This window comes from Mobula hypostoma, chromosome 9 (genome assembly GCF_963921235.1).
Source record: "Mobula hypostoma chromosome 9, sMobHyp1.1, whole genome shotgun sequence".
NCBI lineage: Eukaryota > Metazoa > Chordata > Chondrichthyes > Myliobatiformes > Myliobatidae > Mobula > Mobula hypostoma.
The window spans coordinates 121,459,773-121,475,277 of NC_086105.1; the positions used below are offsets into that span (position 1 = coordinate 121,459,773).

General features: G+C 40.7%; 1 protein-coding gene across 3 annotated transcripts in view; it reads left to right on the forward strand.

Annotated features, from left to right (window-relative positions):
* Positions 1–15,505, forward strand: part of arhgdig (Rho GDP dissociation inhibitor (GDI) gamma) — a 114,446-nt gene that overhangs the window by 79,002 nt on the left and 19,939 nt on the right. For all 3 annotated transcript variants that reach the window (XM_063057450.1, XM_063057449.1, XM_063057448.1), the window contains one exon: positions 10,618–10,701. In XM_063057450.1, the coding sequence (XP_062913520.1) occupies positions 10,618–10,701 (84 nt within the window). The remainder of the gene's footprint in view (positions 1–10,617; positions 10,702–15,505) is intronic.

Below are 15,505 nucleotides of genomic sequence, written 5' to 3' on the forward strand. Positions count from 1 at the left end.
CAGGCGAATTTCTGTAACCTGAACCTTTTCAATTTAGTCTTGAGGTAAGGTGGCAAAAAGAAAACAACATTAAATCAATGTCTGGAACAGGAGCTTTGTAAGATTTGTTAATTTGTCAAACAAGTCACAGTAATGTGATCTGAAAAATCCGGCTATATCGTGACTACCTGTTTGTTCTGATGCTTTGATGTGCCAGTTATTTCTTATGTCCGTGTAGTTTCTATAAATTTGTAATTTACAGCTGCTGCTTGTCCATTGGTAAAATACTGGTAAGTATTTCATAAAAATGCCTTCATACCAATAAGAGGCTTACCTGGACCAAAGGTTCTATGAAATAATTAAAACTAGACTCTTAACAATACCTTTGCTAACAGAAATCCTAGTTACAACTTGAATTTGTCTGCTTGTGTTTCCACTATTGTCCTTAATATTCAAGAGTTTATCTGCCATTAGAGAATAAGGAAAGTAATTTTTGGAATTTATCTTATTTGTCATGCCCGTTTGCTGCAAAATTCCATGTAAACATTTACCAGTGGAGGAAGTGATTCTTTGATGTTTTAGTCTGTAATATATGGTTGTGAGGGAACATGTTGAGAAAGATCCAGAAAGAAGAGGAGGATACCAAAGTTATGCTTTACATTCTGCAATCTAAATAATGGCCATTGAATTTGATGATCACAGTATAAACAAAACAATTAAGCCATTTCACAAGTGGATGGTTACCAGACCTAAGAAAATTGTTTTGAAAACTTGGTATTGTGCTGATTATAGAGGAATCATTCATTTTTATTTAGAAAAGAATGTGAAAATGCAATTTGAGATTTAATGATCTGATACCAATTTCTTCTGTAAGGAGTGATTGAACAAATCTACTTCAAATTCCTAATTATACCCATTTTCAACGGAAGCCAAATTAACTCATTACTCTAGCTTCCAATGTGTACGCAATGATATTTTTTTACTTTTGATATATTGAAGGTCTAGGTCTACTCCAAATGCAAATGTTGACGATGTAACCCATCACATGGATCAGTGCTGGGATCTTTATTGCAAGTGATATATATCAATGATTAGGATGAAAGTGTAGGTGGATAGATTAGAAAATTTGCAGATGACACCAGGATTGGTAGAGTTGTGGAGAGTGTAAAGGACTACCAAAGAATATAGTGGGATGTAAATTGGTTACAGATCTGGACAAAGAAGTGGCAGATGGAATCCAATCCAGCCCAGTGTTAGGTGTTGCACTTTGGGAAGTCAAATGAAAGGAAGAAATATACAGTTACTGGTATACTCAAATAGCTTTGAGGTACAGAGGGATCTTGGGGTCCAGGTACAGATTTCCCTGAAAGTTGCTATGCAACTGGATAAGGTGGTAAAGATGGCATGTGGCATGCTTAACCTCATTTGCAGGGGTGTTGAGTATAAGAGTAAAGAAGTGATGTTGCAGCTATATAAAACTTCATTCAGATCGCACTTGGAGTATTGCATGGACTTCTCCATTATGGGAAGGATATGAAGACGGTGGAAAGGGTGGAGAAGAGGATTAGCAGGATGCTGACTGGATCAGAGCATATGAGCCATAAGGAAAGGTTGGCCAAATTGCGTTGTTCTTCCTAGAATGCTGGAGGCTAAGGGGAGACCTGAGAGCATTATTTAATATTACAGATAGATTAGACAGTAGGAATTTGTCCCTCAGAGCAGGAATGACAAACACCGGAGGACATATTTCTAAGGTTTTGAAGAGGGAGTTTATAGGTGATTTGAGGGGCAAGTTTTTTTTATGCAGAGAGTGCTAGGTTTCTGGAATAGGCTATCAGGGTAATTGAAGAATCCGGCAGTTTGGATGAGTTTAAGAGGCTCTTAGACACATGAATATGAAGGGGATGGAGGGATATGGATGACTGGCATCAGGATGTCAATGTATTCTGTCATTTGTCTTAGCATTGTGGGCCAAATGGCCTGCCCGGTGCAGTACTGTTCTTTGTTCTGTGCTCTTAAATATCAGTTCATGTTTATAAGTTGAAGATACAGTGAAACTGGATGTCCACTTTAATCTTGAGAAATCAATAGCAACATGCACTTAAATAAGGCTCTCACCTTGGTCTTTTAAAGAATATTGAGATAGGAACAAAACATTGTGTGGTCAGTGAAGTCAGTCCATGTGTTGAAGTGATAGAGGAATGGAAGATGTTACTTGCATCTGAGGTAAATTTTATAAAGTTGCTTATGGATGCTTATGAACATGGAATCTAGATTTCTATAGCAAAGTGGTACAGGGAGATAATTTGTATGTCACTGGTGGTTTCTAGAGTGACATGTTTTCTGCTGCAATGTACACTAATGTATTCTATCATTTGTCCTAACACCTGATTCCTCTGATAATTTAGTTCATCACAGATGTGATCTGCAATGAGTGGTAGGTATCTGGACTGCGATGCAGATGGAAGTGGAGGAAGCAGATGTGATAGCAACACTTAAAAGTTATTTAGGTAGGCACATAAATAGTTAGGAAATGGATGGATGTGGATCAGCTCGTCGGATGATTGCATTTCTTAATTTAATGGCTAGAAGATCCACTTTGCTGAAATGGAAAGAGATTAATTCTCCTACCACATTTCATTGGTTTTCTCAAACTATGCTGTGTTTAAATTTGGAAAAAAATTAGAAGTGTTGTTTATGATCCCTCTATTAAATTTGAAAAGACTTGGAGGCCATTTATTCAACATTTTCATATGACGTAATTTGACCTTTTCCAAACTTATTTTATTTCTTTGTAATATTGGTTGAGTGGAACGGAGTCGTTGACACTAAGGTTTTCTCTTTTCTCCTTTTTTTAATGATGTTACATAACAGCCCATGTCTTTTTTTTAGTTTAGTTGATTAATTCTGTTTAGATTAGTTTGTTTTTGGGGGGGTTATATTTTTTTCCTTTTTCATGGTTTTTTAAAGATATTTTTCTTTGTTTTATATTCTTCATTTGTATCCTATATGTTTGGGAGTTTTATCATTTAAACGTTAACCAGCTTTATAATCACTTATGCTAATTATAACAATAGATTCCCAATAACTTTGTACCATTACCATGTTATGTTTATTTTTATGAAGCTAATAAAAAGATTGGAAAAAAAAGGAAGTGGATCACATGCAGGCAGATGGGATTTGTCTAAATTGGCATCATGGTCAGCACAGGCATTGTGAGCTGAAGGTCCTGTTACACTGCTGAATTGTTCTGTATTCTAATGCCCTTAGTGTGTAACTGACTGGTAGAATCTGGGGATAGATAGGGAGAATCAGAAGAGAATTAATGTATGATTAGCATAAATAAGTTGTTGATAACTGGCTTGGACTTGGTGGCCTACAGGTCCTGTTTCCTTGCTGCATCTCTCAATGACTCATTGGATCCCAGTGACAAGTTTTAGAATGGGTGAACTGTTCAAAGATCTCAACATTTGCCGTAATTTATTTTTGTTAAAATTGGCACAGAATGTAATAGCACATGCTTTTGGCAAAGAGCCCTGTTATTTATTTCTTGTTACAGCTGGCACTTGAATCCTGTCCAATAAATTGATTTAAAAAGAAACTTTTATTAAAGTGGTTGCCAACTTCTATGGGTTGAAAGAGACCCTTGCTCGTTATTGGAAACATGAAATACATTAACACCAATAATTGTAAAATATTTTCTTCCTTATGCATGTTTCATATTTCCAACAACATACGTTCGAATCAAGTACCAGTCAGAGATTAAATTCAACTATTTTAGAACTTTAACACATCAATATTATTTTGACAGTAAAATGTCCCGACCAATTGTGGGTTGTTTCAGATTAAAATTCCCCAGCCAGCCAAAGCTGCGGGCAAAATCTTGTTGCAATTATTTTCTTCCTCAACCAAGTTACTTTTATTTTCAACAAAAATCTTAGAAATGAAACATACTTTAGATAGAATGTTATCAAGATGTTTAATGACTTACTTTATCAAAATGGGTGCATTGCCATATTTATAAATAATAATCTTTCAGTGCCTTCCCTACTTGATTCCTGTTCATTCACCCAATGTCATCTGACAACCCTTAAAGAGATAGATGGACAGGAATTGCAAATGTAGGATTATTGTGGGACTTATAGTTGTTGAACTGTTGACAGAGCTGCAATATGATTTTAGTTATTGAGGTACAGCTTGGAATAGGCCCTTCTGGGCCTTTGAGCCGCACTGCCCTGCAATACCCCAATATAATCCCAGCCATTCACGGGACAATTTACAGTGACCAATTAACCTAGCAACCAGTATGTCCTTAGACTGTGAGAGGAAACTGGAGCACCCGAGGAAACCCATGTGGTCTCGGGGAGAATGTCCAAACTCCTTACAAATAGTGGTGGGAACCAGGGTCGCTAGTAATTTTTTTAGCCAGAGGTTGGTGAATCTATGGAATTTGTTGCCACGGGTGGCAGTGGAGGCCAAGTCATTGGGTGTATTTAAGGCAGAGATTGATATGTATCTGAGTAGCCATGGCAGCAAAGGTTATGGTGAGAAGGCGGGGGAGTGGGTCTAAATGGGAGAATGGATCAGCTCACGATAAAATGGTGGAGCAAACTCGATGGGTCGAATGGCCAACTTCTGCTCCTTTGTCTTAAGGTCTTACGGTAAAGTGTGGTGCTAATCACTTTATGCTACCATGATCCCAGAGTCTGCGTACTCCTCATATTTTGTATTTGCTCCCAGGATAGAAGGAACATATGAACAGACATTTTAGGAGGATAAAACAGAGCATGAGATAGCCCTACACCTTGTGATGATCACATAATAATGAACAGTTTCAATTAAATAAAGTATAGTGAAGTTTTGTGGTTCAGTCAGATTTAGAAATTAAAACTAAGGCCAATTTTGTGTTTAATTTTTGTTTGACTTGATACTGGTGTGAGACAGATTATATCTTCTGAACTAATTAGTGCCTTGCTTATGTTAAGAATCATTAAATATTAATGCAATTATTTTTATTGAAATTTAATCCTTAATATTTCTTCTGTGAGTTATTTTAGGTTTGAACAGAACTTACCATCATCCATATCATTTTTATTTATTATAGTTCAGCTATTATCTATTTTTGATTGACTTGCATTCACATAAACCAATTTATTTATTCAACTTTTTGAAGTGACTCCTTCATGTTTCTTTCAAATTCTTTCTTTAATTTCAATTTAATTTAGAAATACAGCCTGGTAACAGGACCTTCTGACCAAGTGAGTCTGCAGTGCCCTATTGTACCCATGTGACCGATGAACCTACTAACCGATTCATCTTTTGGAATGTGGGAGGAAACCGTAACGGGAAACCTCACACTGTCGTGATCAGAACGTAGAAACTTCTTACAGGCAGTGGCAGGAATTGAATCGGGTTGGCGGCGATGTGATAGTGTTATGCTAACCACTACACTATTGAGCCTTGTTGAACCCCACATTTTTGATGAGCTTTCACAGTCTGGTGGATTTCACTTTTTTTTCCATTGCAGTTGTGCAATTCTTGGGGGTCACTTTTCCTGTGTGGTTTTAGGGGCTAAAGAGAAACTGTCATAGTCAAAAAAGGCCTTGAAATCATAAGCTGTTTACTCTGATTTTATTGCAGGAGAAATAGAAAATAATAGAAGCACTCAGTGGGTCAGGAATCAGAGAGAGAAATAGTTAATGTTTCAGGTCTGGGACTCTAAAACTAATCAATAAGCTTCAAGACCTTGGCCTCAATACCTCTTTGTGCAATTGGATCCTTGATTTCCTTACTAGCAGACTGCATTTAGTTCAGATTGATAACAACACCTCCTCTTCAATCACCACCAGCACAGGTGCACCACAGGGCTGTGTGCTTAGCCCCCTGCTCCGCTCGCTTTACACCGATGACTTTTTGGCTAAGCACAGCTCCAGTGTCACATTCAAGCTTGCTGATGACACCACTGTCATAGGCCAAATCAAAGTGGTGATGAATCAGTATATAGGAGGGAGATTGAAAATCTGGCTGAGTGGTGCCATAACAACCTCTCACTCATTGTCAGCAAGACCAAGGAGCTAATCATTGACTTCGGGAGGAGGAAAGCAGAGGTCCATGAGCCAGTTCTCATCAGGGTATCAGAGGTGGAGCGGGTCAGCAACTTTAAATTCCTTGGTGTTATCATTTTCTGGGCACAGCACTTAAGTGCAATTATGAAGAAAGCATGGCTACACCTCTGCTTCCTTAGAAGTTTGCGAAGATTTGGCATGACATCTAAAACCTTGATCAACTTCTATAGATGTGCGGTGGAGAGTATATTGACTGGCTGCATCACAGCTTGTTTTGGAAACATTAATGCCCTTGAACAGAAAACCCTACAAAAGTTAGTGGATACGGCCCGTTCCTTCATGGGTAAAGCTCTCCCGACCATTGAGTACATCTGCATGGAGTATTGTCGCAGGAAAACAGCATCCATCATCAGGGATCCCCACCAACTAGGCAAAGCTCTCATTTCGCTGCTGCCATCAGGTAGAAGGTACAGGAGCCTCAGGACTCACTTCACCTGGTTCAGGTACAGTTACTACCCCTCAGCCATCCGAGTCTTGAACCAGAGGGGATAACTTCACTTAACTTCACTTTCCCCATTACTGAACTATTCCCACAACCTCTGGACTCATGTCCAAGGACTCTTCATCTCATGTTCTTGATATTTATTGTTTATTTATTTTATTATTATTATTTTTCTTTTTCTTTCTTTTTGTATTTGCATAATTTCTTGTCTTTTGCACACTGGTTCTCTGCACCCTTTGTGCAGTCTTTCATTGATTCCAATATGGTTATCAGAATTATTGAGAATGCCCGCAAGAAAATGAATCTCAGTTGTATATCCTGACAAGTCTGATAATAAGTTTACTTTGAACTTTGAACTTTATCAGAACTGGAAAGTGCTGAGAACCTGAAACATTAACTATTTCTCATTCTATAGATGCTGCCTGACTTGCTGATGTGTCCAGCAATCCCTATTTTCACTGGAATTTTTTTTTACTTTATGACAGGATAGCTTCTGGTAAATGGGTCAAATCATGTATTATGAATCCTGATCCTGAATAACTTTCAAGTTTTGATTGACAAGCTGTAGATGTTCGTTTTGAAAAAAAAACGTGTGCTGTTTTTCAGGTTTGTGCTTCAATTACTAATTCCTCCCAACAGCAAGTGACTGCACAGAGCAAATAAATTGATCCTGAGACTTTCTAACACTACTTAAAGCTATGTCATGTTCACTTTGTGTTGGAGTTAGATCGTATATCAGATGGACTTTTGAGCCAAATCAACAGACTTTTAGCAACATAATATCAATATTTTATCTGTAGCTATACTACAATACCTTCCTGAGTAGACTGTGGTCACAGAGTATATGTGTGTCCTTAGCCAAACCACACCCCCCCCATTCCAAACTCATCTCCCGCCTTGGGCTAGAGGACAAATGGGATAGAAACAGGCAATGGGAGAGATGAAAAGAAAGGTGAGGTGGGCTCTTTCCAACTGTAGCCGGGTGGTATTCCTTGTCCACATTCTTTCTCCAGATCCACTCATGTAATGCTCTCAAGACCTCTTCTTACTTTGTAGCTGTGATATTCTGAGTTGTCCCATGATGTGCCAACCAATTGGTGACACACTTCTAATAGAAGTAGGACTTTGGATTTCTCATTTACATAAAAATATTTTAATTGATGCCTGAGTATGAAACCTGCAGATTTTATTGATGTGTGCGTGCGTGCGAGTCTGTGCATGTGCGTCTGTGTGCGTGCGTCCGTGATGATGTCTTTTTCATGGCTCTTACAAGGCGTGGAGCGAGAGAGAGACTGTGTGGCGGGCCACTCCTCACACAGACATTTTCACAGTATTTTTCCCTTTTATTTTACAAGGTTGAGTTGCGATCTCGGCACTCAACCCGGCACGGATGGAAAGCGTACTCGGGAGGGGACCCGACTGGTTTCGAACCCGGGAACCTCCGCTCCCGGGTCTGGCACCGATGTCATTGCGCCACCAGCCGGCCCTGAAGATATCTTCTTTATGCTTCCAAAAACGCTTAAATCATGAAAATCATAGAATGCCCAAAAAGCTCACCTCAAATTAGCCTTTAAATGGCTATCTTATTAGCACATTACCCATTTCATGCTTATGGTATTTCCATTTTTTCATCAAATGGGTGCCCTGTTCTTTTAACCTGAAGCTGCCTGTGACATCTTTTGTTGATCCTGTTTGTGAAATAAGTAGAGCTTTAGGTTCACAGATTTACATATTGTCTTTATATTGTTCTAAGAACTTAGATGAACAATTCTGTATTTTTTTTGTAGACTTCTTCATTAACAGTACAGCTGATTTCCAGTGCAAATGGAATGTTGGCCTTCGTTGCTAGAGGGATTGAACTTTAGAGCAGGGAGCTTAGACTGCAACTGTACAGGGTTCTGGTGATGCCGCATCTGGAGTTCTAGTCTCCTTACTCGAGGAAGGATATACTGGCTTTGGAGGTGGTGCAGAGGAGGTTCACCAGGTTGATTCCAGAGATGAGGAGGTTAGACTATGAGGAGAGCTTGAATTGCCTGGGACTGTACTCTCTGGAATTCAGAAGAATGAGAGGAGGTCTTATAGAATCATAAAAAATTAAGAAAAGGATAGATAAGATAGAGGCAAGGAAATTTATTTCCACTGGTAGGTGAGACTAGAACTAGGGGACATAACCTCAAGATCCAGGGGAGTAGATTTAGGATGGAGATGAGGAGGAAGTGCTTTTGCCAGAGAGTGGTGAATCTGGAACTCTCTGCCCAATAAAGCAGTGGGCGCTACCTCAGTAGATGTATTTAAGACAAGGTTGGCTAGATTTTTGCATGGTAGGGGAATTAAGGGTTATGGGGAAAAGGCAGATAGGTGGAGATGAGTCCATGGCCAGATCAGCCATGATCTTACTGAATGGCGGAGCAGGTTCGACGGGCCAGATGCCCTACTCTTGCTCCTATTTCTTATATTCTTATGTTTCATTGTGGTTCATTTTTACTCCCCCATTGTGGTTTTCCAGGCTTAAATTTAAAATATTAGCTTGTGAAATTTCTTTCTCTGTATCAAATCCAACACCTATTCACTTGTACTGTGGTTACTATTTACAAAGTTCGTTTTTTCCCTGCAGATTGTTGATCAAATTGATTATGCTATTTTCCATTATATCCAAGCAGTAGTCAATTTTACATAAAGCAGACAGGCATCAATTTGTTTGCTGCACTTGGAAATATATATTTTTGTGTATTGAATAGATAAAGTAGAGGTTGGGTGATAATTTGCTCTGGAACATGTTCTCAACTTTCTGGAGATTAAGCTGATCTTGGGCAGCAACCCAAAGCAGAGGAGAGTGAAATGTCATCCTGTTTCAACACGATTCTTGTTCCCATTAAACTGATTCCAACAGTAGTTAGCTAACATGAGTTCTCTCAGCCTCGGCCAATGTGGAAATGTTTGTAATGGGAACTTCTTATGGATTGGCAAAAGTCAAGTTTTATTTACTATCATGTACACAAGTACGGTGAGATACAAATACAATGAAAATCATGCTCGCAGCAGCATCACAGGCACGTCGGTACAGACAACACACAGAGTATAAATGAATCATAATTTATACAGCACAATGAACAGAGAGAGAAAAAAGACCTTGCAAAAACAAGACAGTGTAAAAAAAAAGACACAATCAGAGTTAACCTAAATGTTGCATTGCTAAGGCAGGGGCACAGTTGTGCAGGTCTGTTCAAGAAGCTGGTGGTTATTTCTCAACCTGGAGGTGTGGGACCTCATTCCGCTCTTTCTCTGCCTGAAGGTAGCAGTGAGAAGAGGGCACAACCCAGATGGTTGGCCAGAGAATTTGTAAATAGATGGGTAAACAGAGTTCCTATTGATTTTCTGTCAGTTAATGTGGCTGGTTTGGAGAACCTGTGAAGAAAACCTGGCATAGATTGCTTATAAGCTTTAGAAATGGTTACCTGAGGAGCTTCTGTCTGTCAAGGAGTGCAGTTTTAAAATAATGTACATCAACAGTAAATTGAAAGGTGTGTAAGCTGCAATTGCATAGCTTGCTAAATACCATGAATGGGGGACACATTTTGAGGTACTGGAACATGGGAAATGATGTGAAGGAATAAAATAGAGGTTTAAATTCACATTTAAAATAAAAATGTGGTAGCAAAGATAGCTGAGATGCTGTTGTGCCTAAGGATGCATTTTTGAAGCAATTTTTGAAACATGATTCCAAGTTAAACAGAATGGTCATAAAACTCAACAGCATCAGGTGATGAGGAAGCAGCAAGGGATTTTTCTATTCCAGGTAATTTTCGTTCAGAAAACCAGCTAAACTAGGATGCTTCTTGCTTATGACCTTTACAGTCTTGTTAAAGACCCATGTTACTCATCCTCGAAAGTTATCTGTTGATTGCAACTTTTTTAATCAAATAAATTAATGTTCAGGAACTTTGTGTTGATTTATGAATGCTGTAGCTGAACGGGCGTAGCAAGCTATGTAATTAGTGAGAAATATTGTTGGACTTTATAGGTAAAAGCCTATTTTTAGAAGCTCTTCTGACATGTGTCTGTCATTTGCAGATCCCAGTTTACCCAACGTTCAAGTAACAAGATTGACCTTGATCTGTACTGTTGCACCCGAGCCCATTTTTATGGATTTAACAGGTAACTATCTTTTTCTGACGTGTTCTTTCAATTTCATTAAGTGAGATGTCATCAGAATGAGATTAACATGGTGAAGTTGCACTTGGCTCCAACTTAACTTGCCACTGCCTGTCACAGACGTTAGGTTTGATTTCTTCCAGTGTTGATCCCTATGAGCCCTGAAGTATTATAATATTAATCTGAATTCTCAAAAACCGTTATGCTGGGTGATAAACAGATTAAGGTTTGGAAAAGTAAAGTGACAAACAGGGTGGTAAGACTGGAAAAACAGTGTTCAACCTTTTAACACTTTTAACACTTGGGCCTTTTATAGAATTAAGGGTGGTCTGCTCTTCCAAGTATCCACGACAATAGTCAGCTTATATCGCACTCTGTTTCTATGATTTATGGATCTCCAGACGCAAGCCGGGACGAATTCTCTATTTCCAGTTCAGCTAAGTAGTTAGAGAATACTTTTTGGCAGCCAGGAAAGTATAGCAGGTCCTGTTGTTCCCTGAAGCTTGTTGCAGTAGAAGCCTTTGGCCCTCCCACAGATCCCATCAATTAAAGGTGAGATCTTTGAAAATCCTCGGTTATGGTGAACCCCAGTAACTTCCATGAACCTAGGTCACAGTTCTAGTATTGCTATGTTTGTATCCAGACTTCTCCTCTCATTGATTGGTGGGAGGTCAGATTCAGTTGGAATTACAGGAACATTTATGTATATAAGCCCTGGCTGTAAGATGGGTTTGCTCCCCACATGCACAGGATCTTGAAAGGCTCTTCCTGCTTGGGTTTGTTAGATACAGAACCTGCTTTCCGTTAAAATTGGGTCTAGACTTTCTGGTGCTGTCTGTGCTCCTTCATTAACACTGGTCTTGTACACCCTATGTGTCGGGCATAGCTTCCCATTGCCAGCTCCTGCCCCTCATGTCTTCCAAAGTTCAACATCTCCTGAGACAGTTACTGTCTGCTTTTTTTTATCCAACACTTCATGACCTGTGGTGATGAGAGAAAGGCATCTACGATAATGAATAGCAAAAATATGTTGGAAAAATGTGATTAAAGCTTGTGACTCTTTAAATGGCAAGCTGCCTGGGACTCCCATAAGTATCTTAATGCTTTTCAATAATCAGGTGGACTGGGGCCAATTTGTTTCTGTTCAGTGTTTGTTTGCATGACAGCAGAACAAAGATGCCTATGTATGGGTGTGAGTGTTCAGTGATACACGGGACCAATCTGATATTTGGAACCCTTCTATCTACCTTCCAACATCACCCACTGATGTTTATAGTTCAGGCTCACAGATACTGTCCAAATATCTATAAGCTGCCAATACCAACTGCTCAATACTTGGCATAGCATGGTGATTACTGTGATGGAGAAGAGAGATCTGCAAGTAGAGAGTGACTGAGCAAGAATGGCATATAGGTGACAAGAGCTAAGGAATGAAGGGTGTGGGTTGGCATGTGCTTTGCTCCAGTGATGGACTTTGATGGAGCAGGCACAATGGGATGTCTGAATCACTGGCAGACTGCATCAAGTTATCATGATGGGGTCATCCAGCTACAACCTTACAACTGGCTTTGTATAGTTGCATGCTTGTACAGTTTCATGATTACTGGGAGCCAACATGGATCCAATAGGCTGAAAGGGACCTTTAACCTATTAGACCTGTTAACTCCCAGCAATTCTAGCAGTTCCATTCACCCTCTCCTTATTTCTCTGTAGCCCTGCAGGCTATTCCTTTGCATCCCCATTAGTTTTACTTTGGTCTTTTTTGCTACTTAAATATAAAGTTCATCAGTGACCCAAATTTTGAAGTGTGGGCACTCTGAGTTGGGAAACATGGTAGCTAATTTCTGCACATAAATGTCTCAATACAGTGAAGTAGCTACGATCAGGCGTTTTTTTGGCTCTCTGGAATTGTGAGTCCGCAGCACTAACAGCTGGCTGCCATGTTGTTCTCCACATTTCCACATTTGTAGACCCACTCGTCAGGCAACTTGTGGTGTTTCATCTTCCTTTGCACCAAGGAGGTCTCTGATTCCTGCCATGGAAGCTCACACGACTGCCATCATTCCTCGGCTTCCTAATGTTCAGTGAAGCACCAAGTGTGATAGAACACTCCAGTAGCCCATTCTGCAAGTTGCTAGTATTACTGAGTTCATGATCCCACCAGTGCCACTCTCCATTGTGCAAGTTGATAACTCATAGGTCCAAGTTCCTAGTTTTGGGTCAATGGCACAGTCTGACACCTGACCTTCCAGGTACTGAGATTCTCAAGTTGTACAATACTTTTACACTCCTGGGGTTCTGAAAGGCATTTATAAAAGCCAGCAAAAAAAAATTATATATATTTTAGAAGCAACACACATCAAAGTTGCTGGTGAACGCGGCTGGCCAGGCAGCATCTCTAGGAAGAGGTGCAGTCGACGTTTCAGTCTGAGAACCTTCATCAGGACTAACTGAAGGAAGAGTGAGTAAGAGATTTGAAAGTTGGAGGGGGAGGGGGAGATCCAAAATGATAGGAGAAGACAGGAGGGGGAGGGATGGAGCCAAGAGCTGGACAGGTGATTGGCAAAAGGGATACGAGAGGATCATGGGACAGGAGGTCCAGGAAGAAAGACAAGGGGAGGGGGGAACCCAGAGGATGGGCAAGGGGTATATTCAGAGGGACAGAGGGAGAAAAAGGAGAGTGAGAGAAAGAATGTGTGTATAAAAATAAGTAACAGATGAGGTACGAGGGGGAGGTGGGGCATTAGCAGAAGTTAGAGAAGTCGACGTTCATGCCATCAGGTTGGAGGCTACCCAGACGGAATATAAGGCGTTGTTCCTCCAACCTGAGTGTGGCTTCATCTTTACAGTAGAGGGGGCCGTGGATAGACATGTCAGAATGGGAAATGGGATGTGGAATTAAAATGTGTGGCCACTGGGAGATCCTGCTTTCTCTGGTGCACAGAGCGTAGGTGTTCAGCAAAGCGGTCTCCCAGTCTGCGTCGTGTCTTGCCAATATATAAAAGGCCACATCGGGAGCACCGGACGCAATATATCACTCCAGCCGACTCACAGGTGAAGTGTGGCCTCACCTGGAAGGACTGTCTGGGGCCCTGAATGGTGGTAAGGGAGGAAGTGTAAGGGCATGTGTAGCACTTGTTCCACTTACACGGATAAGTGCCAGGAGGGAGATCAGTGGGGAGGGATGGGGGGGACGAATGGACAAGGGAGTTGCGTAGGGAGCGATCCCTGCGGAAAGCCGGGGGGGGGAGGGAAAGATGTGCTTAGTGGTGGGATCCTGTTGGAGGTGGCGGAAGTTACGGAGAATAATATGTTGGACCCGGAGACTGGTGAGGTGGTAGGTGAGAACCAGGGGAACCCTATTCCTAGTGGGGTGGCCGGAGGATGGAGTGAGAGCAGTTGTACGTGAAATGGGGGAGATGCTTTTAAGAGCAGAGTTGATAGTGGAGGAAGGGAAGCCCCTTCCTTTAAAAAAAGAGGACATCTCCCTCGTCCTAGAATGAAAAGCCTCATACTGAGAGCAGATGCGGCGGAGACGGAGGAATTGCGAGAAGGGGATGGCGTTTTTGCAAGAGAGAGGGTGAGAAGAGGAATAGTCCAGATAGCTGTGAGAGTCAGTAGGCTTATAGTAGACATCAGTGGATATGCTGTCTCCAGAGACAGAGACAGAAAGATCTAGAAAGGGGAGGGAGGTGTCGGAAATGGACCAGGTAAACTTGAGGGCAGGGTGAAAGTTGGAAGCAAAGTTAATAAAGTCAACGAGCTCAGCATGCGTGCAGGAAGCAGCGCCAATGCAGTTGTCGATGTAGCGAAGGAAAAGTGGGGGACAGATACCAGAATAGGCACGGAACATAGATTGTTCCACAAAGCCAACAGAAAGGCAGGCATAGCTAGGACCCATACGGGTGCCCATAGCTACACCTTTAGTTTGGAGGAAGTGGGAGGAGCCAAAGGAGAAATTATTAAGAGTAAGGACTAATTCCGCTAGACGGAGCAGAGTGGTGGTAGAGGGGAACTGATTAGGTCTAGAATCCAAAAAGAAACGTAGAGCTTTGATATATATTTTAGAAGTGTTTTACTTAGAATTTCCTGATAGTTGCTGTACCATGAGGCATGGAGACATTGTTTGTACACAAAACTGGAATGACTTCTTAAGCAGAATACAGAATACCAGAATGCCTATGTGTCTTGAAGAAAGCTGTCCATATTACTGTAAATGATGGTGGTCAGAATTTGCTACTTTTTTCTTTAGTGTGTGACAAGAAGATGTACTACAATCTGATCTGTAATCTATAACTTAAAGGTTACCCTTAGATAGGCAGAGATTTGTGGTAACATTGAACCACGTCATTTGGAAATTCACATAAACTGGATTCTGTAATGATTTGGTTGGCAAAATATGTGGTCCGTCTGATTCAGGTTGATGCCCTCGGGGCAGACACCAATTTTAGAACAAGTGATGATTATTTAAAAATAAAAGATTGCACACTTGAAGCATTTCCTCTTCTGTGAGGGTCATGAATCTTTGAAAGCCCCTTGCTTGAAGAGCGGTGGATATGAAGCCTTTGAATATTTTAGAGGCAGTTAGATTGAGTTGTACAACCAAGAGAGTGAAAGGCGACTGGGCATAAGCAGAACGTGGGATGAGGCTATTATCAGATTAGTCATGAATTCATTGAAGGGCGTAGCAGGCTTGGGTAGCCAAAAGATCTGCTTCTGTTCCTAATTTATGTTTGCGTGCTCATGCTTTTAAATTCATCGCCAAGTGCAGCATGTGTGTTCTGTGCAAGTCAAAATGTATTCTGTA